A 26,735-nucleotide genomic window follows, 5' to 3' on the forward strand; every position below is an offset into this window, starting at 1 on the left:
CGCCCTCTCCTGCCCCTGCAGACTCAGGTAAGTGAGGGCCAACTGCCCCAGGCCTGCTCTGAGCCCTCCAACCACCAGCCCCACCAGCTGCAGCCTGACCTGAAACTAGGTGGCTCTGAAACACGATAAGATTCCCAGCCCAAAAGGCAACACTCAACTGGCCCAGGGACACTGCTGTGCGACTGTCCTTATGGAGCTACCTGACCCCCTTAGGATGTCACAAGGAGGTCGGCCCCACACCAACCAGCGCTCACACAAGGGAGAACAGGGAAGCCTGCCTCCTGCCATAAGTTTTATTTCCCTCAAGCTGATATTTTAAAGGCCTTCAGGGGTCACTTTCTCTTCTGGAAGCTGGCCATTGACCGGCGGAGTTCTTGGCAATAATGAGTCCACAATATTGCTTTCCGGTATAGTGGTTGAATTGCTGTAGTGAACAAAAAAAGAAACAGAACAGAAATTCATGATTTGTTTAGTAGCGGACAATTGCCTATTTTAGCCACATCTATTGCCAGGTTTCTGCTTAATCTCAGGTCAAAACATACATATACAAGCACAAGAACTAAAAATAAAAAATCAATATTACTACAAACAAGTTTTTTTTCTTAGAAAACTAAGGAGTCCTAATAAACAATTAAACATTAAATGTGCATATGTATTTTATTTAGTATTGATTTATAATAAATAGGAAGCTAAAAAATTACAACTTTAATGATTCTTTCTTGACCTCATTGCTAACCTATTTATAATTTAGTAGCATGTTTTTTATCCCCCATATTTTTTGTGTTTTTCAGTTTTAATCTTGCAATTGATTTCTAGTTTCATATGATTATGGTAAAAAAAAGATGCTTGATATGATTTTAATCTTCTTACATTAATTGAGACTAGTTATGTGGACTATCATGTGGTCTATCATAGAAAATGTTCTATGTGTAGCTGAAAATAATGTATATCATGTTGCTTTGGTGTATAATACTCTAAAAATACCAATTAAATCTACATCTAATCTAATGTGTCATTTAAGGCTACTGTTTCCTTATTGATTTTCTGTCTGAATATTCTATCCATTGATGTCAATAGAGTATTAAAGTCTCTTACTATGAGTCTATTATTGTTTTTATCTTTCTTCATGTCCATCTATATATATTTTATTTATTTAGTTGCTCTCATATTGGGTATATAAATGTTTACAAGGATTAATGCCTTTATCATTATAAATGTCCTTTTTGTCTCTTATTATAGCCTTTGATTTAAACTCTATTGTGTCTGTACAAGCATGGCTACCTCAGCATTATTTTATTTGTTTTCATTTTCATGAAATATCTTCTTCCATTCCATTACTTTCAGTAGTATGTGTCTTTTGACCTAAATTATCTTGTAGATAGCATGTGTATGGGTCTTGTTTTCTTATTCATTCTGCTACCCTATGTCTTTTGATTGGACCATTTAATCCATTTCTTTTTTAAAAAATATATTTTTATTGATTTTTTACAGAGAGGAAGGGAGAGGGATAGAGAGTTAGAAACATCGATGAGAGAGAAACATCGACCAGCTGCCTCCTGCACACCCCCTACTGGGGATGTGCATGCAACCTAGGTACATGCCCTTGACCGGAATCGAACCTGTGACCTTTCAGTCTGCAGGCCGACGCTCTAGCCACTGAGTTAAACCGGTTAGGGCTAATCCATTTCTTTTAAAGTGATTATTGATAGGCATGTAGTTGTTGGCATTTTATTATTCATATTTACATTCCTTTCCCCCTTCTTCTTAAAGAAGTCCCTTTAATATTTCTTGTAATATGGTTTAGAGGTGATGAACTCCTTTAATTTTTTTCTTGTTTAGGAAGCTCTTTATCTCACTTTCAATTTTAAAGTACTACCTTGCTTTCTAGAATATCCTTGGTCATAGGTCCTTGCTTTTCATCATTTGAATATTTTTTGTCAGTCTCTTTTAGCCTGCAAAGTTTTTATTTAGAAATCAGCTGACAGTCATATGGGAGTTGCCTTATAGGTAACTGCCTTTCTCTTGCTGCTTTTAAGTTTTTCTCTTTGTCTTTAACCTTTACCATTTTAATTATGATGTATCTTGGGTCTGGGCTTCTTTGTGTTAATATTGTTTGGGACTCTCTGCACTTCCTTGACTTATATTTCTATTTGTTTCATCAGGTTAGGGAAATTTTTAGTCAATATTTCTTTTTTTTCTTCTTTTTTAAAAATATATTTTATTGATTTTTTACAGAGAGGAAGGGAGAGGGATAAAGAGTTAGAAACATCGATGAGAGAGAAACATCGATCAGCTGCCTCCTGCACACTCCCTACTGGGGATGTGCCTGCAACCAATGTACATGCCCTTGACCGGAATCGAACCTGGGACCCTTGAGTCCGCAGGCCGATGCTCTAGCCACTGAGCCAAACCGGTTAGGGCCAATATTTCTTTTTTAAAATAATTCTTTATTGTTTAAAGTATTACATATGTCTTCTTTTTCCCCCATTGAGCTTTCCCCAGTCATTCCCACCCCCCTCCCAACACCCTCAACCCCCTACTGTCTGTGTCCATGGGTTATGCTTATATGCATGCATACAAGTCCTTTGGTTGATCTCTCACTCCTCTCCTCCCCGCCTTCCCTCTGAGGTTGGATGGTCTGTGACTTAATCTCTTCCTCTCTCTTTTCTCCTTCTGCTCCCCCTATGATGCAAAAGTTGGTATGCTTGATGTTGTCCCAGAAGTCCCTGAAACTATCCTCAACTTTTTCATTCTTTTTCCTTTTTGCTGTTATGATTAGGTGTTTTCTGCTACTTTGCCTTCCAAATTGCTGATTTCATCCTCTACATCATTTAATCTGCTGTTGAGTCCTTTTATTGTATTCTTCATTTCAGATATTGTACTCTTCATTTCTCATTCTTTTTTTATGGTTCCTATGTCCTTTCTTATGCATACTGTCTGTTAAAGTTCTCACTGAGTTCATCAATTCTTCTCCTAAGTTCCTTGAACATCCTTATAACCAATGTTTTGAATTATGTATCTGGTAAATTGCTTACCTACATTTTGTTTAGTTCTTTTTTTTTTCTTTTGTTCTTTCATTTGAGACATGTATCTTTGTCTCCTCATTTTGGTTATATCTCTGTGTTTGTTTTTGTGTATTAGATAGATGTGCTATGTCTCTCAGTCATGACATGATGGCCTTACGTGGTAGGTGTCTTGTGAGGCCCAGTAATGCCATCTCCCTGATCACCTGAGTCAGATGCTCCAGGAGCGTTCCCTGTGTACGTTGTGTGCTCTCCTTTTATATTTGAGCCTTAATTGCTATGAGCACAAAAGTAGGTCAGATTCACCTTCAGGCTGACTGGCTGCTGAAATTGGCCATGACCACAGCGTATGAGCTGCTGTGCGTGGATGACCTCAGAGTGGCATTTTCCACAGTGGAGTCTGGTGTCCACTTAGACCACCCTGGGGTTTTGCAGATTGTGGATATGATTGTGTTGTGCTCTGTTGTGGGTTGAAGTCGGGCAATGGGTATGTTGGTTCTAGGGCATCTGAGGAGGGGCTCTGGGATAGGACGATGTCAGACATTGCCATTGACCAACCTGAGGCTACCAGTTAGTACCTACAAAGTGATCTATAGTTGATAGCTGCCTGTGCTGGATCTGGATGCATGTTGGAGATGCCACAGTGAGAACCAAGACTGGTTGTTGCAAGTACTGGGACTGAAGCAGGTCAGCAAAAGGCAAGGGCCCCCAAGGTTAGCCATTGCCTGCCTAGTGTCCATAAGACTTGGAGCTGTCAGATTCTTGGTGGATCACAAGTTGGGTCAGGCAGTGCTTTTGGAAGTCACTAGAGTGGGGGAAATGGTATTCATCAGGTGAATGCAAATTCAGATATGGTGCAAGTATTGAGCCTGAGGTCACTTAACATAAGTTATAGGGTGCACTGAGACCAGCTGTCTCCTGCCTGGGGCCTGTGGAACTTTAAGGGTTTTTAAAGACAGCCTATGGAGATGGCCAAGGCTGGATGCCTGCTGCTGAAAGGTTATTGGGTGGTGTGAGAGTTGAGTGAGGCATGGTGGTAGGGAGTTTTAAGGTGGAGCAGGAGGATTTCAACAGGTTAAGGCAAATCAAGATTTGGCCATGTGGGAGGAGGACTCAACACAGTGGCAATGGAGGTGATCCCTCCAGCCCTCACCCTGAAGCCACACAACTCAACTTCTCCTGTATGATTTTGGTGGCCCCTTGAGTCACTGTCCCTCTGCTGAAGCCCACGCTGAGTGCATGCACATAAGAGTCTGAGTGCAAGCCCTTTAAGAGGGCTCCTGTGTTTCCCAGCAGTCTTTAGTCTCACATAGGCATGTGGATTCCCCACAGATTTTCACATCTAGATGATGTAGGCTCTTCTTCCTGGCACTGGTGGTGTTGGGACAGCCCATTTTGAGTATTTGTTCCTCCTACCATTCTCATTGTGGCTGCTTCTTTTCATTTTTAGTTATAGGACTTCTGTTCAGATAGTTTCCAGATGGCTCTCCAGGTTGATTGTTCTATAATTTAATTGTTATTTTGACGTGGTCAAGGGAGGAGGTGAGCCATCTTTACATGACTCTCAAGAGATTTAAGTGTAAATAAGTCATGATATTTTGTGTCTTAGAAAGATAACTTCTAATAATCTGGTGATGATGAGATAGGAATGATGAGGACTGGAAACAGTTCCATAGTTTGCTTCATCATTCATCCTTCAAAAGAGTACTTGGGTAATTTCCAGTTTGTAGCTATTACAAATAACATTGCTAAGAATGTTCATGTACTGGTTTGTGTGTAAACCTAAATTTTCTGTGTCAGGGATAAATACACAAGAGTGAAATTGCTGGGTTGTATGATAAGAACTCACAAGTTGATTGCCAGAGTATCTATACATTTGCATTTTTTACAGCAATATGTGAGTTATCACGTTCTCTGCATTCTTATCAGGATTTGCTATAATCACTATTTTTTATCTAGATCATTCTGTTAGGAGAAATGTGATATGTCATTGTGGTTTTAATTTGTCTTTATGCAGTGACTCATTATGTCATTATCTCAATATGTCAACATATTATGTCAATATGTTGGTCACATATTGTAATGTGCTTGTTTGCTATCTATATATATTCCTTCAGTCTATTCCATGTTTTTGTCTTTGCCCATTTTTTACTGCTTTGTTTAAGTTTGGGGTTTGAATTTAAAAATATATATATTTATAACTATATGACTTACAAATACATCCTACTAGACCATAGTTTGTCTTTTTATCCTCTTTAAAGGTTACTTTTCAGTTCAAATGTCTTTCATTTGACCAAATCTAAATTTTCTTTGTGGTTCATGATTTGTTCTCATGTGAGTATAGTCCTAGATCAACAAAAAATTTTTGTGTTTTTGTCAAATAGTTGCATAATTTCAACTTTTACTATCTTTAATCACTGTGCTATATATTAGATCCCCAGAACTTATTGATTTTGTAACTGGAAATTTGTACCCTTAGACCAACATCTTCCCAATTTCTCCAATCTCTAGTCCCTGATAACCACTGGGAGTAACTTCTAATGAGTACGAAATTTCTTTTTAGGGTGATGAGAATGTTCTAAAAAATGTTCTAAAATTGATTGTGGTGATAATTACATGACTTGATGAATAAAGTAAGATTGTTTCATTGTACACCTAAATTAGTGAATTGCATGACATATAAATTATATATTTTAAGACAGCTGTTACAAAAATAATTAACTGCTCAAACAAAAATAATTATAACATATACAGTGACTTTTTGAACCCATGTGGAGAACCAACAAAATGTTTTATATGTAAAGTGAACGACATGTCTAAAACTCTGTTTTGCCAATAATGCATTTTAGTTTTATAATAGAATCCTTAGGTGAGTATGCTTTATGGAGTCTTATGAGTTCTTTGAAATATCCAAACTTGTGGAATTACTGTAAGCAAAAATTAGTAACCTAGGTAAAAAAGTGAAACTGCCTATGGTTTTATCTTAAAACATGTAGATGTGCATGAGATATAATGTTAATAATTTCAGAGATTGTAAATTGACTATTTCTTTCTTAAATAGAAAGTTATTTAACATAGAAAGTATTTGATGCCCCTGTGTCACTTACAATAAAAGGCTATGTCATGATCAGTTCTCAAGACTGAGAAAGTGTTACTTGATAACAAATAGAAAGGTGGATAGATTATAATACATTATTAATGAAACAAATTTCTGAGAAATGTAATTCACTTTCTCATAAAATGTTCTTTTGGTTCCTCATTTGGTTTCAAAATCTTAACTTATTTGTATCCCTCTTTTAATATATATCAAAAGAGCTATATATGTAAGACACTGGGGGGCAGAGGGTAGGGGAGGCTGGGGGAAGGTCAAGGGGGAAGAAAAAGGAGACATATGTACTACTCTTTGTAATACTTTAAGCAATAAAACAAAATGTGTTAAAAAAGATATATATATATATATACATATGCTAACAATAAACTATAGAAAACTAAAATTATAAAAATGACATTTAGAAACAGCCTAAGTGCCCATCAGTAGATGAATGGATTAGAAAACTGTGGTACATCTACACGATGGAATACTTTGCTGCTGTAAAAAAGAAGGAACTCTTACAATTTGCAACGGCATGGATGGAGCTGGAGAGCATTATGCTAAGTGAAATAAGCCAGTCAATGAAGGAAAAATACCACATGATCTCACTCATTCATGGATAATAGAGACCATTATAAACTTTTGAACAATAATAGATACAGAGGCAGAGCTGCCTCACACAGATTGTCAAACTGCAGCGGGAAGGCCGGGGGGGATTTGGGGGCAGGAGGGAGGGGGGTAAGAGATCAACCGAAGGACTTGTATGCATGCATATGAGCATAACCAATGGACATAAGACACTGGGGGGTAGGGGAAGCCGGGGTATTGTCAAGGGCGGGGGGAAAAAAGGACACATATGTAATACCCTTTGTAATGCTTTAAGCAATAAAAAAAATAATAAAAAAAAGAAAAAAAAAGAAAAAAATGACATTTATATATTTTTAAAAATAACAGATACTTAGGTAAACTATAACAATTTTTTATAATATAATATAAATGTATGACACTAGTCAATGACCTGTACAATTTATGATAATAAATTATTTGTATAATAATATTTACCCTTCAAATTCTGGGTTCGTTTTGTTGCAGAGTTTCCTAGTTTCACTTAGCTTCATGATTACAAGGATGGAAAATAAAAAAAAAGGAAAAACAAGGAAGAAACTAAGAAAACGCCAGTTGTCCTGATGTGCATTGTAGTCCTTTTTAATAACAACTATAGCTAGAAATAAAACATAAGAGATCAGTAGACATGCAGTGAATATTTAAATACATTTATATTCCTTTCACTTTAAATATATATGCAATATGCACACACACACATATATATACATATATATTACAATTAAAATTGTAATACCTTGCAAGATCATATAGAGAAAATAAAAGAACATTTAAGTCACAAACTAAAATTACAATGATAATTTTAAAAATATATTTCTTACTTGTATTTTATGCATATTTGTTTAATTATTCTGCCACTGTGGACATGTTTTGAGTATTGCTTACTACATTCAACTTATTTATGACATTTCTACCTTAAAAGGTAATACATTAGTAAGGCTTACATTACAAATATAAAAAGAAATGTTTTGTAAAAAAAACCCACCAAACAAAAAAACACCTATCCTCACCTGGTGGGCATGGCTCAGTGCTTGAGCATTGACCTATGAACCAAGAGGTCAAGGTTCAATTCCTGGTCAGGGCACATGCCTCGATGGGGGACTCGATCCCCAATGTGGGGTGTGCAGGAGGCAGATGATCAGTGATTCTCTCTCATCACTAATGTCTCTCTCTCTCTCTTCTTCTCCCTTCCTCTCTGAAGTCAATTTAAAAATAAATAAATATTAAAAAAAATTTAAAAACCCTATCCTCCTCACTTGCCAAGTCACATGGTTTCTCTCCTTAGTGAAAACGATTTTTAAAGGACTTGTGTTTCTCCACTTAGTATTTATATTTTATGCATATAAATAAAATTCTTATTTACACTTATCTTTGTATCTATATCTATGTCTAGATAGCTATATGTAATATGTGTATGTATTTTTTCTCTGATTAACATTCTGCAAAACATATTATACCCTTTTACTATTTCTTACACTTAAAAAAATTGAAGTATTGGTGATAACATTGGTAAATATGTTCTCCCATGTGGTGGGCTTTCTTGTTGTTTTGTTGATGGTTTCTTTTGCTGTGCAAAATCTTTTTATTTTGATGTAGTCCCATTTGTTTATTTTCTCTTTAGTGTCCAATGCCATAGGAGCTATATCGGTGAAGAAATTGCATCGGCATATATCTGAGATTTTGCTGCCTGTGGATTCCTCTAGTATTTTTATGGTTTCCCGCCTTATGTTTAAGTCTTTTGTCCATTTTGAGTTTAATTTTGTGTATGGTGTAAGTTGGTGGTCTAGTTTCATTTTTTGCATGTATCTGTCCAATTTTCCCAACACTATTTATTGAATAGATTGTCTTTACCCTATTGTATATCATTGCCTCCTTTGTCAAATATTAATTAATCATAAAGTAATGGGTTTATCTCTGGGCTCTCTTTTCTATTTTATTGATCTACATGTCTGTTTTTATGCCAATCCCATTCTGTTTCAATTACTATGGCCTCTTATTATAGTTTTATATTAGCTAGCATGATTCCTCCAACTTGGGTATTGCTTTAGATAGTATGGACATTTTAATAATGTTAAATCTTTCTCTCCATGAACATGGTATATGCTTTCACTTATTTATATCTTCTTCAATTTCTTCAGTATCATAATTTTCTAATAAAGGTTTTTTTATATCTTCTTGGTTAAATTTATTGCTAGATACTTTATTTTTTTTGTTACAATTATAAATGAGATTGGTTCCTTAGTTCCTCTTTCTGATAGTTCAATATCGGTGTATTGAATTGGGGAACTTCTGAATGTTTATTTTGTAGTAGGGGTCCAGTGCATGAATTCATGAACCTTGAAAGGAACTGTGGGCCGGGAGGCTGCGGTAGGCACAGGGGCTGGTCTCAACCCATCATCCTCTGCGCCCCCGCCCAGCCCCTTTTGCCATGGCCCCTGGTGCCCTGTCTGCTGGCAGCCCCACTCCCACTGCTGTCGTTCCCATGCACTGACAGCGCTGGCCCCACTTGCACCCACTAAAGGTGCTGAGTGATTGGGGCCGGTGCCAACAGCAGGTGTTAGCGGCAGCTGCTGCCCAGATTGCCCCTCAGGAGCAGGGGGAGGTGGAGAAGCCCTCATGGGTGATCAGGTCCAGCAGCCGCCACTCACACATGCTGATGATCCCAAGTGCTCGGGACCTGTGCCGGGCACCAGCAGCAGGTGCGAGCGGTGGCTCCAGCATTGGCTGCTGGTGCGAGCAGGGCAGGTGCTGGCAATGGGTGCAAGCAGCAGCTCCAGTACCGGCAGCAGGTGCAAGCAGGGCTGTAGCAGGGCACTGGCAGTGGGTGGGAGCGCCAGGTGGAACTGCAACATGTGGAGCAAATATTTCTCAGTAATCACCAGAGGCTCGCTCCAATGACAGCGGCTGGCACCCTGCCTTGGTCTGGCACCCCCACTTACCTGCTCCACCATCCCACCACAGCCAACGCCTGCCATGTTCTGCACATGCCTCCTGGTAATCAGCACACATCATAGTGACCAGTTGTTCGGTTATTCAGTTGTTCTGCCATTTGGTCTATTTGTATATTAATTAGCCTTTTATTATATGGGATTCTGCTACTTTACTAAATTTATCAGTTCTCGTTTTCTGTTGTAGTTATTAGGGTTTTCTGTGTATAGTATTATGTCACCTGCAAATAATTACAGTTTTACTTCTTTCTTTCTACCTTAGATGCCTTTTATTTCTTCTTGTTTGATTGCTGTGGCTAGAACTTCCAGTAGTATGTTGAATAAGAGTGGTAAAAGCAGACATCGCTGTCTTATTCTGAATTTTAAGGGAAATGCTTTTATTTTTGCCCATTGAGTATGATGTTCACTGTGCGTTTGTTTTATATGGGTGGTATTGTGTTGAGGTATGTTTCCTTTATTCATACTTTGCCAAGAGTTTTTTATTATAAATGGGTGCTGGATTTTATCAAATGCTTTTTCTGCATCTATTAATACAATCATGTGACTTTCATACTTTTTTATGGGGTATCATGTTTATTGATATGCAACTATTGTACCAATCTTGCATCCCAGGAATAAATATCACTTGATCATAGTGCATGAGTTTTTAATGTATTACTGGATAAGGTTTTCCAATATTTTGTTGAGGATTTTAGCATCGTGTGAAAAAGGGATATTAGCCTATAATTTTATTTCCTTATAGTGTCTTTATCTGGTTTTGGAATTAGGATAATGCTGACTGACCTCATAGAATGAGCTTGGAAATCTTTCCTCCTGAAATTTTTGGAACAGTTTGAAAAAGATAGTTGTTAATTCCCCTTTGAATGTTTGGGTAAAACCCATCCATGAAGCCATCCTGTCCAGGACTTTTGTTTGCTGGGAGTGTTTTGATTACTGCTTCAATTTCATTAGTTGTAATTGTTCATTCAGATATTCAGATTTTTCTGATTCAGTTTTGGAAAACTGGGTTTCTAGGAATTTATCCACTTTATCCAGATTGTCCAATTTTTTGGCATATAGTTGTTTATAACATACTAGAAGCCTGTTGCACGAAGGTTCGCTCAATAGGCCTTCCTTCCCCTGGCTGCTGGTACTGGTTTTCCTCCAGCACCTGGGACTCAGGCATTTGGTTGGGTGAAGTGGAGAAGCCAAGCCTCTTCAGTCTTCACTCCAGCCGGAGCCTTCAGTCTTCACTCCGTGGCTGCGTATGCAAATTAACCTACATCTTTGTTGGGTTAATTTGCATAGTTGCTCTGATTGGCTGGTGGGCGTAGTGAAGTGACACCAATTTGCATGTTTCTCTTTTATTAGTGTAGACTAGAGGCCCAGTGCACAAAAATTTGTGCACTCGGGGGTAGGGGGTCCCTCAGCCTGGCCTGTGCCCTCTTGCAGTCTGGGACCCCTCGGGGGTGACCACTTGCTGGCTTAGGCCTGCTACCCGGGGGATTGGGCCTAAGATGGCAATCAGATATCCCTCTGGCAGCCCGGCAGCCCTCAGGGGATGCCCAGTTAGGGAGCAGACCTAAGTTGTAGTTGGACATCCTTAGCGCTGCTGAGGAGGCAGGAGAGGCTCCCACCACCACCACTGTACTGGCAGCCATCAGCCCGGCTTGTGGCTGAGCAGAGCTCCCTGCTGTGAGAGCACACTGACCACCAGAGGGCAGCTCCTGCATTGAGCATCTGCCCCCTGGTGGTCAGTGTGTGTCATAGTGACCAGTCATTCCCAGTCATTTTGCTGTTAGGGTCAGTTTGCATATTACCCTTTTACTATATAGGATAGAGGCCTGGTACACGGGTGGGGGCCGGCTGGTTTGCCCTGAAGGGTGATCCGGATCAGGGTGGGGGTCCCGCTTGGGTGCCTGGCCAGCCTGGATGATGGGCTGATGGCTGTTTGCAGCTGGTCACACCCCCTTCAGGGTAGGGGTCCCCACTGGGGTGCCTGGCCAGTCTGGGTGAGGGGCTGAGGCTGGTGGGCGACTGAAGCTCCCAGCCTCTTTTTTTTTTCTTTTTTTTTTATTCTGGGATTTATTTACCTTCTATAGCTATCACTGGAGCTGAGAGCCAGCTCCAGCTCTGAGGCTGTGGCTGGCTGAAAGCAGGTATCTGGGTTTGTTTAGCTTCTATAATTGAAACTCTGTTGCCATCACTGGCACTCTAAGCTCGGAGCCCGCTGGCAGCTGAAAGCAGGTTTCTGTGTTTGTTTAGCTTCTATAATTGCAACATTGTTGCATCTGGAGCTCAGAGCTGGGCTGCGGCAGGCGGGGAACCTTGGCTTTCTGTGTCAATGGAGCAAGCAAGCCTCATGTTTGCTTCAGCTGTGTGGCTGCTGGCCGCCATCTTGGTTGGCAGTTAATTTGCATATCTCGCTGATTAGCCAATGGGAAGGGTAGCGAAGTTACGGTTAATTACCATGTTTCTCTATTATTAGATAGGATTAGAGGCCCGGTGCATGGAGGGGGAGCGGAGGTCCCCTCAGCTGGCCTGCACCCTTTACCAGTCCGAAAGCCCTCGGGGGATGTCCAACTGATGGCTTAGGTCCGCGGAGCAGGCCTAAGCCACAGTTGGACATCCTTAGTGCTGCAGTCAGCCCAGCTTGTGGCTGAGCGGCTTTCTCCCTGTGGGAGCGCACTGACCACCAAGGGGCAGTTTCTGCATTGAGCGTCTGCCCCTTGCTGGTCAGTGCGTGTCATAGCAACTGGTCATCCTGTACTGGGTCGATTTGCATATTGCCCTTTTATTATATAGGATATTTTTTTAAAACATGTTTTATTGATTTTTTACAGAGAGGAAGGGAGAGGGATAGAGAGTTAGAAACATTGATGAGAGAGGAACATCGATCAGCTGCCTCCTGCACGCTCCCTACTGGGGATGTGCCCGCAACCAAGGTACATGCCCTTGACCGGAATCAAACCTGGGACCCTTCAGTCCGCAGGCGGATGCTCTATCCACTGAGCCAAACCGGTCAGGACTATATAGGATATTTTTTACACTCCTTTGTATATCTGTGTTGTCAGTTGTTATATCTCTTGTTTCTGATTTTATTTGGGTCATCTTTCTTTTTTGTTTTGTTTTGTTAATCCTCACCTGAGCATATTCCCCTTCCCCCCCAAATTGCTTTTTAAGAGAGAGTGGAAGGAAGGGAATAGGGGACAGAGAGAGAGAGAGAGAGAGAGAGAGGGATCGGTTGTCTCCAGCACAGGGCTGGGGATGATCTTGAAGCCCAGGTATGTTCCCTTGACTGGGAATGGAACCCACGATATTTTGGTGAATGGGCCTACACTCTAACCATTGCACAACACTGGTGAGGGCTTTTTTTATGAGTTTGGTTAAAGATTTATCAATCTTGTTTATCTTTTCACAGAATCAGCTCTTGGTTTAATTGATCTTTTGTATTTTTTAATTTCTATGTCACTTATTTCTTCTCTAATCTTTATTTCTTTTCTTCTATTTTACTTTGAGCTTTGTTAGTTGTTCTTTTTCTAGTTCCTGTAGGTGTAAGGTTAGATTGAGATTTTTCTTGCTTTTTAATGTAGATCTGTGTTGCTATGAATTTACCTCTTAAGATTGCTTTCACTGTGTCCCATAGATTTTTTATTGTTCTGTGTTCATTTTCATTTGTCTCAAGGTAACCTTTGATTTCTTCCTTGATCTCATTGATGACCCATTCATTGTTTAGTAACATGTTATTTAACTTCCATATGTTTGTTTATTTTTCAGTTGTTTTTCTAATTGATTTCTAGTGTCTTACAATAGTGGTCAGAGAAGATGCTTGATATAATATCAATCTTCTTGAATTTATCAAGACTTGTTTTGTGTCCTAACGTGGTCTGTACTAGATAATGTTTGATGTGCACTAGATTTAAATTTAATTAATTTATTTTGCTTGAGGTTTATGTAGATTCATATATCTGAGTGTTAACTTTTTTCATCTTGTTTAGGAAATTTGGTAACATTATTTTTTAAAATATTTTTTTCTGTACATTCACTCTCTCTTTTTTCATTTTCACCTGAATTTTGTTACACATAAGAATGATTGTATCACGCCATAAACATGCAACGATGAGTATCATGTGTTTCTCTTATTTCTAGAATCATAATCTAATACTATTGCCTTATAAAAATATCACATGTGATTTTATATTATTAGTACATCATGGCAAAAGTCTTTGTGACTACTCCTCTTTATGATCTTTCTTTTAAAAATCACTAGTAATCTCAGACATTGTTTCTGAAATATTGCTGTTTCCTGAAATTATATCCAAATCTCTTATTGTATATAACAGTGTATACTTTTATGTCATCCTATGAATTAAATTAATTATAAACTAACAAAGGAATACCAATTCTTGATGTCCCAACTGAGTTGGAAACATTATTATCAAATTCCCATGGCTTCTCATAGATATTATCACATGGATTCTTCCACAGGTAAACTAAACTCTAGTTATTCAAAACTAGATTCATTATCTTATGATGTGTCTATCCTCGGATTATTTTATGCAAACATGATATATCATCATTACACATTCTTCTCTATGTGCCAAATACAACTGATCATGCCTTATTCATTGTTACTCACAAATATTTGATATTATGTAGCGACTTATTTATCTTCAATTTCATTATTTACTTCAGGTCTTTATAAGTAAGACAATTTCCTTTCAAATAATTTATCTTAATTCAGACTCACATTATAACACCCCTTTTCCACATTGCTGCATGAGTAGACGTACTAAAATGTGGATCTAAATTTGATTGCCTTACCAGATACTTAATAACATGTTTGTGGAGAAAGGGTATTAATAAATAAATGAATGGTTGAATCAATAAATAGTTTATGGCTCTTGTGTTTATTTATGGGAACAAGAGAAAGTATAAAATATGGTTTGCTATTATTTTTTAATAAATATGTGTATTTCTATTTTGCCAAATGTTATTTTCAAAATGTAATTCTGAATAAAAACCTTATGCTTTGTTTGTTTTTTAATAACCTACAATTTTTTATATTTTGGAATGCAAATCATTTGTGTAGTGCTTGTTATTCCATATTTGAATTTATTTTGAATTCATATTATGGTATTTATTGAAATTGAACAGTGCAATATTCTAACTAATTTTACTAAGATTATTAAAAGTCAGTATCTCTGAAAAAAATTCTCATTACAAATTTTGTTTGACAGTAATTTAATTAAAGCCACTCTTCATGATAATTTTTAATTACTCAAAAGATAATGAAAGATATGACTTGGCAGTACATTTCTTTATTTAATAAAATAAAATTCTATTTTTGTTTTCAAAGTTTAATTTTTACTCACCAGATTTCTGAACATTTCCATCATCAATACTTCCTCCTGGTGAACCTATTTGAAATTCACAATCTGGAGGCCGATAGCCAGGAAAGCAATGGCAATTGCCCAAATTATTACATATCTAAAATATAAAAACATACAATCACTCTAAATTATGTTAGACTGTATATATTAGTATCATGTTAGTATTTACATGCCTAAATTAAAAAGAGTAAAATCATTATTTTTTTAAAGTTTTTAAAGAATATACTCTTTCCTATTCTTTTAACAAAGATACATTCTGAGAAATGCCTGGTTAAATGATTTTGTCATTGTGTAAACATCATAGGTGTACAACATGTGTACACCTACACGATCATAGATGGTAGATAGCTTACTACACATCTAGGCTATATGGTATAGCCTATTGCTGTTAGGCTACACACCTATACAGAACGTTAATGTGGAAAAGTACACAAGATCAAATCAGGCACAAGAGAAAATGATGCAATCAGGAAATGTGATAAACACAAGTAGCATGAGGCTGCTGCCAGTATGTATGGCATACTGTTTTACAGCAAACATTTTTATTATGTAGAAAGAGTACTCTCTAACATCATGATTAAAAGTACAGTGCAAATACATAAATCAGTATTATAGTTGTTTATAATGATTCTCAAACATTATGTCCTGTATGCAATTGTATACTTTTATACAACTGTCAACACATTAGATTTCTTTATACCAGCAACACTACAACATGTGAGTAATGCACTATGCTATGAAGCTCCCACGGTTAAGACAGCTACAATGTCATGGGTAATAGTAATTTTTCAGCTCCATTTAATCTTATGGGACCACTGTCTCAGATGCTGTCATTGACAGAAATGTTGTTATGTGGTGCATGACTATAATATGAGAAATAGGTTAGAAAAAGTAGTGACAATTTTGACAGCATAATAGTGAATGACATCACTACCTACATGATAGTATATTTCTGGCCTTTACATTTTGACTGTTTTTAATAAGTACTTTGTCTTCATGATCATTTTTAAAAATTATTTTTATTTAACTATAGTTGGTATACAATTTTATATTGGTTATATTAGTTTGAGGAGTACAATAGAATGATTTGACATATTTTTAAACCTTACAATGTGACTACCCACTAATTCCAGTAATCGTCTGGTTCAATAAAATTATGTACATGTCATTCACAGAAGAAAGCATATCATTGGGCGATGTTAGAATTTTTCACAATATTATATCAATTTATTTTCAAAATATTTGCTTTTCCCACTTCCACATTTAATTTCTTTAATCTCTACCCAAAATATTGCAATAAAATTACCATCAATTGACTTGGCCACTTTAATCTCTTATCCCAGCCCTTTTTAGAAATTCAACACTATTATGAAACAATATGTGTTTCATTTTAAGTGAATATATTTTCCAAACTAATATAACATAGATGCAAAATTTTTTTCAAATGAACTATAAAATAAAACTTTATGAAAAGCTTGCATCACTAGCCATTTACATTCTGTGCAGTTCACATGTTACTTATGCTTTTCTATTTGAATGGTTTACTATTAATTTTCATTTTAAAGTAAAACAAGTAAAATTTTGTGAAATTAAAAAAATTAAAATATATAGAACTGAAAGAGTCCTCACTAACTTCCACCCCCCCACTGCTAAGCATTTTCTGCATTTCATTCATATATATTCATATATAAACATCGATACCCACATCCACAAACATACATCAACACACATTCCACACATTCATGGTTGTTTTTTTGCCAAACTAATATCACTAATGTTATACCATGAACCTATTTTCCTGTCTTTCTGTATAGACACAGGATTGGCATATTTAAAAAATAGACTCATAATATTAAATTGTATAGACATTTAATATAATTCTATAGATGCTGTGTCCTTTCCATTTACAGTCATACTAATAAATTGTTTGTGTTTGAAGGTTATCCAAATTTTAAAACCTTTTCCCCTACATATAAAAAAGTGATTTCAGAGGAGAGACAAAATGGCAGCGGAATAGATGGACGTGTCCTGAGCCTTGTCCCGGAGCAAATAGAATGAGCAGCTGAAACGAATAACATCCAAGCCAAATTGGCGAAGGAGACTCAGCTGGTGAGACGGTGTGTAGCCAGAAAGGGCAGAGGATCCCTGGAGAAAGGTAAAATCAAGGATCTGGGCAGGAGAGTCTGACAGGCCTCTGAGCCCAGAAGGTTAAAGGGAATCTGCACAGCACCAAGCCGCGTCCCTGGGGACAGGCGCAGTGTCTGACTGTGGAAAGAAGGTCCACAGGACTGCTGGAGGCAGGGGATTCTAGATCTGGGTCCACAGTCACGAAAGGCTGAGCTCAGAGCGGGCAGCCTTAAGGGCTGACCAGACCGCGCAGTGCCGGCAGGAGAGAAGCTCACAGAGGCGAAGTCCTTCCCCTCTCTGTGGCCTGTGCTTTTCTTTACTGAACCTAGTTCACAGGACCTTTCAGATACAGACACTTACCCATGGCTGAGATGCAGGAGAAGGTGTGGACTTGTGGAATCTGGGGAGAGGTGGGGGTCTAGGAGAAGAGGCAGCAAGGTTGGTGCTGAGTCATACCTGAGCCTGGAGCTGGGCAGCCATTTTGTCCTGAAGAGATAGCCCCTCCCTCCAGTCTCTGGGCAACCAATACAACCACACCCAGATTCCACCCTGAATTGTACAAAGGATTAAAAAAAAAATCTGAATAGTCCCTGAGAGTCCACAGGGACCAGTCTAAAGAGAGACCTTCAGCCCATCAACAGGAAACTGAGAAATAGTACAGTCCAGAAGACAGGGTTCTTAAGCCAGCCAAAGGAATGACACTTCACTTTTTCATTTTTTAAAATTTTTTTATTATTATTTTATCTCTTTTTTTCTTTTTTCTTTGTTTTCCTGTTTTTGTTTGTTGCTTTATTTTCTATTTCTTTTCACATTATTTTCCCATCACTCTATTTTATCTTATTTTTATTTGCTATTTTTATACCATTTTTGAAATCATTTTTTTGTAAATTTATTATTATTATTATTATTATTTTCCTCTCATTCTCTTTATTCTTATCCACTCATCTCCTTTCTACTTCCTCTATACTGAATTGAGGTCCTCCCCATACTCATCCAATTCTTAACCTTACTTTCTGTATATAAGCCCAGCCTCTACAGATTCTGCCCCACCTTCTTTGCTGGGTGTTTGGTGTTTGTATTTTTTTGGTTTGTCTATTGGTTCTGTGGTGTTTCCCCCATATATATATATTCTCCTTTTTCTTCTCTCTCTTATCTTTTTCTCTCTCTTCGATATTATTTGTGCTCTTTTCTGTCCCCTAATTCTCTTTGCTCAGGTGGTCACTTATATTGGTTTATTGATGTCGTAAGTACATTTGTGCTTTGTTCCATTGTGTTGTGTCTTGTCGAGGTGAATTTTATCCTGTCTGGCCAAGGTGCTAGAGAGTGAGCCACATAACCAGACACCTGGAGAGGAAACTCCATCCCTGAATGGGTCAATAACATCCCAGACCCAAATACAGGTAGTGGCAGTGAGGGAGAGAATGTGAATGAGTGAGGGAGCAAAAGAGGATTGTGTGGTTGTGTATGGGGTGTGTGTGTGTGTGTGTGTGTGGCACAGTTAGATCCTGCAGGACATTCTGAGGCAGGCTAACCGAGCTCGCCTAACTAGGCAGCCTCTACTCCCATTGCAAACAGTACCAGGAGGCCAGCTTGTCCTCAGAGGCCTCGCCTTTTTGAAGGGTAGAGCTGCTATAACTGGGAGCCCAGCCTCACCTCCACCCAGGGTGCCCTCAGATAATACCTGGGACTCTACAGCCACCCCTGCCAGGGACCTGATACCTCAGCTGTGGTCCTACAGTCAACGGGACTCCAGCCACCCCAGGCACAGGCTCCTGCGAGTTTTGAATCATGCTCCCCTCTGACCAGCCCAACGCTTTAGACCAGAGCACTGCAACCACGTGAGCAGCAGACATGTGAGCAGCCTGCTCCTGTCCAAGGAGCAGTAGCCCCGCAAGCAGCCCGCCCCAGGCCTCAGAGCAGCAGCCTCACATGGCCAACACCTATCCAAAGAGCAGCAGCTATGTGAATGGCCCACTTGCCCATCCAAGGAGCAGCAACCATGCAAGCAGCCCTCCCCATGCAAGGAGCAGCAGCTGTGCCCAGCCCACACCCTGCACCTGTCCAAAAAGCAGCAACTGCTCAAGCAACCTGCCCCCATCTGAGGAGCAGCAACCCCACAAGCAGCCTACTCCCATTTGAGGATCAGCAGTTGTGTGAGCAGCCCGCACCCATCTGAGGAGCAGCAGCTGCATGAGCAGTCTGCCCCTATCAGAGGAGCATCAGCTGTGTGAGCAACCCATACCTGTTCGAGGAACTGCAGTGCTGTGAGCAGCCTGCCCCCATTAGAGGAGCAGCAGCCGCCCAAGCAGCCCGCACAGGTCTGAGGAGCAGCAGCCACATGCAGCCTACACTTGTTGGATGAGCAGCAGCCAGGTGAGGAGCAGCACCCCCGTGCAAGGAGCAGCAGCGGCATGTGCAGCTCACTCCTGCCTGAGGAGCAGCAGCTACACAAGCAGCCTGTCCTCCATCCAAGGAGCAGAAGCCCTGCAAACAACCTGCCCCTGTCCAAGGAGCTGCGGCCTCATGAGCAGCCCACCCCATCTGAAGATCAGCAGCAGCATGCAGCCAACCCATCCAAAGAGCAGCAGCCACGTACATAGTCCATCCCCATGTGAGGAGCAGCTGACATGTGATTAGCCCACCCCCATCTAAGGAACAGCAGCTGTGAGAGCAGCCTCCCCCACCAGCCAGAGGAGATACCACTGCTGTAAACAGAACCCACAGGAGGAGATACTGCCAACTGAGGAGCAGCCGCTAGTGCAACCGCTCGAGGAGCAACTACAGCCCGAGGAGCCACTGCCACCCAAGGAGCAGCCCCTGCACAACTCGACATCTAGATCAGTCAGAGAGACCAAAAATGGGTAGACAAAGAAATGCCCAAAGGAAAGAAAAGGAGGAATTGCCAGAAAAGCAGCCTAGTGAAACAGAGGTATGCAATATGTCAGAAAAAGAATTCATAATAAGGATCAAACAGTTCATAAACCGGATGGATGAAAAAATCAACAACTAATGTAAGAATCAAGAAGAAATGAAGAGTGATATAGCTGCAAAAAAGACACCATGGAAGTTTTCAACAGTAGACTAGAAGCAGAGGACTGAATTAGTGAATTACAAGACAGGGAAGCAAAACACACCCAAACTGAACTGCAATTGGAGAAAAAAATTACAAGACAGGAGGAGAGCATAAGGGAGCTATGGGACAACATGAAACGAAACAACATACGAGTAATAGGGGTGCCAGAACAACAGGAAGAGGAACAAGGGTTAGAAAACCTATTTGAAGAAATAATGTCAGAAAACTTCCCTGATGTGGGAAAGAAAAAAGTCAGATAAGCACAGACAGTACCAAACAAGATGAACCCGAAAAGACCCACACCAAGATTCATTATAATTATGATGGCAAATGTTCAGGACAAAGAGAGAATCTTAAAGGCTGCAAGAGAGAGATGGAAAGTTACATACAAGGGATCTCCCAGTAGATTATCAAATGATTTCTCAACAGAAACACATCAGGCCAGAACAGAATGGAAGGAAATTTTCAAAGTGATGCAAAGCAATGGACTGAATCCAAGAATACTCTATCCAGCAAGGCTATCATTCAAAATTGAAGGGGAAATAAGAAGCTTCACAGACAAAAAAAGGCTAAGGGAGTTTATCACCACCCAGCCAGCAATGCAAGAAATGCTAAAGGGATTGGTGTAAAAAGAAGAAATAAAAAGTTAAGAAGGAACACAGGCACAAAAAATAAAAATGGCTACAAACAAGTATCTATCAATAATAACAAATGTAAATGGACTAAATGCTCCAATAAAAAGACATTGAGTGGCTGAATGGATAAAAAAAATGACCCATATATGTGCTGTCTACAAGAGACCCAAGTCAGAACAAGTGACTCACACAGACTGAAAGTGAAGGCATGGAAATATATCTTTCAGGCAAATGGAAATGAAAAAAAAAAGCTAGGATAGCAATACTTATATCTGACAAAATAGACCTTAACATGAAGGCCATAACAAGAGATAAGAAAGACCACTTCATAATACTAAAGGAATAGATACAACAAGAGGATATAACCCTGATAAACATATATGCACCCAATGTAGGAGCACCCAAATATATTTAAAAAAAAAGTCTCCTGGAAGATATCAAGGGAGAGATTGACAACAATATAATCATAGTAGGGGACTTTAATTCACCACTGACATCACTGGATAAGTCCTCTAGACCAGCGGTTCTCAACCTGTGGGTCACGACCCCTTTGGGGGTCAAATGACCCTTTCACAGGGGTCGCCTAAGACCATCAGAAAACACATATATAATTACATATTGTTTTTGTGATTAATCACTATGCTTTAATTATGTTCAATTTGTAACAATGAAAATACATCCTGCATATCAGATATTTACATTATGATTCATAACAGTAGCAAAGTTACAATTATGAAGTAGCAACAAAAATAATTTTATGGTAGGGGGTCACCACAACATGAGAAACTGTATTAAAGGGTTGCGGCATTAGGAAGGTTGAGAACCACTGCTCTAGACAAAAAATCTGCAAAGAAACAGCAATCCTAAATAACTCACTAGATCATCTAGACTTAATTAACATCTTCAGAGCATTACAATCCAAAATCTATGGGACACAATGAAAGCAGTCCTGAGAGGGAAGTTTATAGCTCTACAGGCCTACCTCAAAAAAATAAGAAAAAAATGGTAATAAATCATCTAACTCTACAACTCAAAGAATTAGAAAAAGAGCAACAAGAAAAGCCAAGAGGGAGCAGACAGAAGGAGATATTAAAGAGCAGAGCAAGAAATGACTGACATAGAGGCCAAAAAAAAAAACACAACACAAAAAAAAAACACAAAAGATCAATGAAACCAAGAGCTGGTTCTTTGAAAGTATAAACAAGATTGATGAATCTCTAGCCAGGCTCACCAAGAAGCAAAGAGAGAGGACACAAAGAAACAAAATCAGAAATGAAAGAGGCAAAATAACAACAGACCCCACAGAAATACAAATGATTATTAAAAAATATTATGACCAACTCTATTCTAACAAACTAGACAACCTGGAGGAAATGGACATATTTCTAGAAAAATACAATCTTCTAAAACTCAATCAGGAAGAATCTAAAAATCTCAATAGGCTGATAACTATGGAAGAAATTGAAGCAGTCATCAAAAAGCTTCCAGCAAACACAATCTCAGGGCCAGATGGCTTCACAGAGGAGTTTCACCATTCAAGGAAGAACTAAAACCTATCCTCCTCAGACTACTACAAAAAATTGAAGAGGAAGGAACACTTCCAAGCTCATTCAATGAAGCCAGCATGTCCCTAATATCAAAACCAGATAGAGACAACACAATGAAAGAGAATTATAGGCCAATATCCCTCATGGACATAGATGCCAAAATCCTCAACAAAATTGTAGAAAATCGGATCCAGCAGTACATCAGAAAGATCATACAACATGACCAAGTAGGATTTATCCCGGGGATGCAAGGATGGTGAAATATCCGATAATAACTAAATGTGATACACCACATAAACAAACTGAGAGAAAAAAAACACATAGTCATATCAATTAATGCAGAAAAAGCATTTGACAAAATTCAACACCCATTTTTGATAAAAACTCTCAGCAAGGTGGGAATAGAAGGATCACACCTCAACATAATAAAAGCCATATATGACAAACCCACAGCCAACATCATACTCAATGGGCAAAACCTAACACCATTTCCCCTAAGAACAGGAACAAGACATGGATGCCCACTCTCACCACTCCTGTTCGAAATAGTACTGGAAGTACTAGCCATTGCAATCAGACAAGAAGAAGAAATAAAGGAATCTAAATTGGAAAATAAGAAGTAAAACTGTCCTTATTCACAGATGACATGATACTGTACATAAAAACTTTAAAGACTCCATCAAAAAATCATTAGACTTAATACATGAATTTGGCAATGTAGCAGGATACAAAATTAACACCAAGAAATCTATTGCATTTCTATAGACCAATAATGAACTTACAGAAAGAGAAACTAAAATAGCAATCCCATTTACCATACCACCAATAATATTAAGATACCTAGGAATAAACTCAACTAAGGAGGTAAAAGACCTACATGTGGAAAACTACAGGACACTGAAAAAAAAAGAGATATAGGAAAACATAAACAGATGGAAGAACAGATGGAAGAACATACCGTGTTTATGGACTGGTAAAATCAACATCATCAAAATGTCCATACTACCCAAAGCAATCTGTAGATTCAATGCACTCCCCATTAAAATACTAATGGCATATTTCACAGACCTAGAACAAACTTTCCAAAACTTCATCTGGAATAAAAAAGGAAACATCTTTTTTGAGGCAGCAAAAATATTTGCATTGGGTTTTTTTTTTTTGTTTTTTTTTTTATATTTTATTGATTTTTTACAGTATTTTATTGATTTTTTACAGAGAGGAAGGGAGAGAGACAGAGAGAGTTAGAAACATCGATAAGAGAGAAACATCAATCAGCTGCCTCCTGCACATCTCCCACTGGGGATGTGCCCGCAACCCAGGTACATGCCCTTGACCGGAATCGAACCTGGGACCTTTCAGTCCGCAGGCCGACACTCTATCCACTGAGCCAAACCGGCTTCGGCAATATTTGCATTGTTGATATGCAACATCTCTAAATGTATAACTCTCACATACATTTTCTTTCTACTTTTTGAAAAAGTATTCCAGCAGCCCACCCCTCCCATTAAATAGAAAAACAATGTCATATTACAGTGATGGCGAACCTTTTGAGCTCGGCGTGTCAGCATTTTGAAAAACCTTAACTCTGGTGCCATGTCACATATAGAAATTTTTTGATATTTGCAACCATAGTAAAACAAACACTTATATTTTTGATATTTATTTTATATATTTAACAAAGACAAATCAACCAAAAAAATGAGTTCACGTGTCACCCCTGACACGCATGTCATAGGTTCGCCATCACTGTCATATTAGAAAGAACATATTTTCTAGCATAGCAAATCTCTATGTATTATAATTTCATCTCTAATGATTTTTCGGGGGAAAAAAAAGCTGCCCTAGCTGGTTTGGCTCAGCGGATAGAGTGTAGGCCTGCGGACTGAAGGGTTCAATTCCAGTAAAGGGCACATGCCTGGGTTGTGAGCTTAATACCCAATAGGGGGCGTGCAGGAGGCAGTCAATCAATGATTCTCTCATCATTGATGCCTCTCTCTCGCTCTCTCCCTCTCTCCCTTCCTCTCTGAAATCAATAAAAATATATTTTTTTTAAAAATAAGCTAATGCATACAATCCATTAGGGATCTCAAAGTCAAAGTAGCTACACAAAACACAAGTTAGAAGTGAAAGGTGAACGGTATGAAAAAGTACAAAAATGGGCAAGACTTAAGTGTGTGTGCAGGATTAAATACTTTTACATAAGTTTGGTATAAGAATAAAGGAATAAGGACAATAAAAAATGTTAAAATTACAAGGTAATTAGTTACAAAAAAGAACAACAACACACACACACACACAAAACACAACACAACAAAACAAAACAAAAAAATCAGTTATACCCTAGAATTTCTTTTTTATTTGATCAAGGCAAGATAAGGGAAGGAATTTAATAGTAATTCATTAAAAATGAAAGGAAATATATAAAGTTATAATGCAAGAAATAAATAATAGGTGAAAGAATAAATAAATCATAACAAATCTAGGCAACATAGATTTACATGGTTTAAACCATGGTAAAAATGAGCTATTAAGCCATGAAAAGACATAAAGAAACCTTAGATGCATACTGTTCATTGAAAGAAGCCACTCTGAAAAGGCCACATACCAAATGTTTCCAACTAAATGACATTCTAGAAAAGATAAAATTGTGAAGACAGTGAAAAGATTAGTCGCTGCCATAGGTTAACGTAGGGGAGGTATAAAAAGGGGGAGCATGGAAAAATTTTAGTGAAAATAATCTGACGATACCATAATGATAGGCACATGTAATTAAACAGTTGTCCAAACTCATAGGATATTCAATACAAAAGGTGAACTGTAATGTAAACTATGGACTTTAGGTGATTATGATGTGTCAATGTAGGCTCATCAATTGCAACAAATGCAACACTTTACTGTATAATGTTAATAACGGGGAAGCAATGCATGTGTGGGACCAAGAGATTTATGTAAAATCTGTTACTTCCCCCTCAATTTTGCTATGAACCTAAAACTTCTCTGAAAATATAGTTAGTTTTATTTTTTAATCCTCAACTTAGGATATTTTTCCCCATTGATTTCCAGAGAGAATAAAAGGGAGGGAGAGGGAGAGAGAGAGAAACATTGATGTGAGAGACACACCAATTGGTTGCCTTCTGCATGCTTGATTGAACCTGCAACCCAGGAACGTGCCCTTGACTGGGAATCAAACTCAGGGTCCTTTGGCTTGAAGGTAGATGCTCTAACCACTCGTAAGTGTTGAATTTTCAGCAGGAGTAAAAATATAGTCTTGGTAATAAAAAAGGTATTTCATGAATGAAAAATGAACAACACTAATTAACTGCCAACATATCACAATTAATGAAATTTCTGAATAACTACATGCTTATAAAATTGAATTGTAATCCTATATAATAAAAGCCTAGGTGGCGTCACGCCCTCCTGCAATGCCCTCCTGTGACGTTGTCACAAGATGGTCACCACAAGATGGCTGCCACAAGATGGCCAGCAGGGAAGGGCAGTTGGGGATGATTGGGCTGGCAGGGGAGGGCAGTTGGGGGTGATCAGGCTGGCAGGGGAGCAGTTAGGTGTCAATCAGGCTGGCAGGGATGTGGTTAGGGGGTGATCAGGCTGGCAGGGGAGCAGTTAGGTGTCAATCAGGCTGGCAGGGATGTGGTTAGGGGGTGATCAGGCTGGCAGGCAGAAGAGTGGTTAGGTGCCAGCAGTCCTGGATTGTGAGAGGGATGTCTGACTGCCAGTTTAGGCCCAATCAGCCTAAACAGGCAGTCAGACATCCCCCAAGGAGTCCCAGATTGGAGCAGGTGCAGGCCAGGCTGAGGGACAGCCTCCCCTCTGTGCATGAATTTTGTGTAAATAATAGAGTTGTTGAGATTCATTGAGATTTAAACACTGCTTCCCCTGGATTCAGTTAAATTTTATTTGACATTTTCATTACTTTTAAATAGTTTTCTTTTTAAAACATTTTAATTGTGAAATATAACATGTAGAAAAATAAAAAATATGGAAATGTTATCTTAATTTATTTCTTATATGTCTTATTTCACAGTAAAAAACGTTATCAAAAGAAAAAATACATTCAAAAAGTCTAATATAAAAATTGAGCTTAAATAGTGATAAATTAAGAAAAATTTATACCCTATAAAACAAATAATCTATAATCTATATCTTTGTTTTGAGATTTTATGACAGATATTAAAGCTGAGCCTGATAACAGATCATTGAACAAAGGAAAGCAAAAGATCAGGCCAACAATTTTAACTATAGAAATACAAAACATAAAACAAAATAGCCTGACC

At 38.6% G+C, this 26,735-nt stretch overlaps 1 protein-coding gene across 1 annotated transcript in view; it reads right to left on the reverse strand.

The window, feature by feature from the left end:
- Positions 1-286: 286 nt before the first annotated feature.
- Positions 287-26,735, reverse strand: part of ADAM18 (ADAM metallopeptidase domain 18) — a 77,991-nt gene continuing 51,542 nt past the window's right edge. The window contains exons 18-20 of the mRNA XM_014453660.1: positions 15,041-15,155; positions 7,177-7,336; positions 287-424 (exon numbers count right to left, since the gene is read on the reverse strand). Coding sequence (XP_014309146.1) covers positions 316-424; positions 7,177-7,336; positions 15,041-15,155 — 384 coding nt within the window. The 3' untranslated portion in view covers positions 287-315. The remainder of the gene's footprint in view (positions 425-7,176; positions 7,337-15,040; positions 15,156-26,735) is intronic.

The sequence above is a fragment of the Myotis lucifugus genome, unplaced genomic scaffold (assembly GCF_000147115.1).
Source record: "Myotis lucifugus unplaced genomic scaffold, Myoluc2.0 scaffold_26, whole genome shotgun sequence".
NCBI classification, from domain to species: domain Eukaryota; kingdom Metazoa; phylum Chordata; class Mammalia; order Chiroptera; family Vespertilionidae; genus Myotis; species Myotis lucifugus.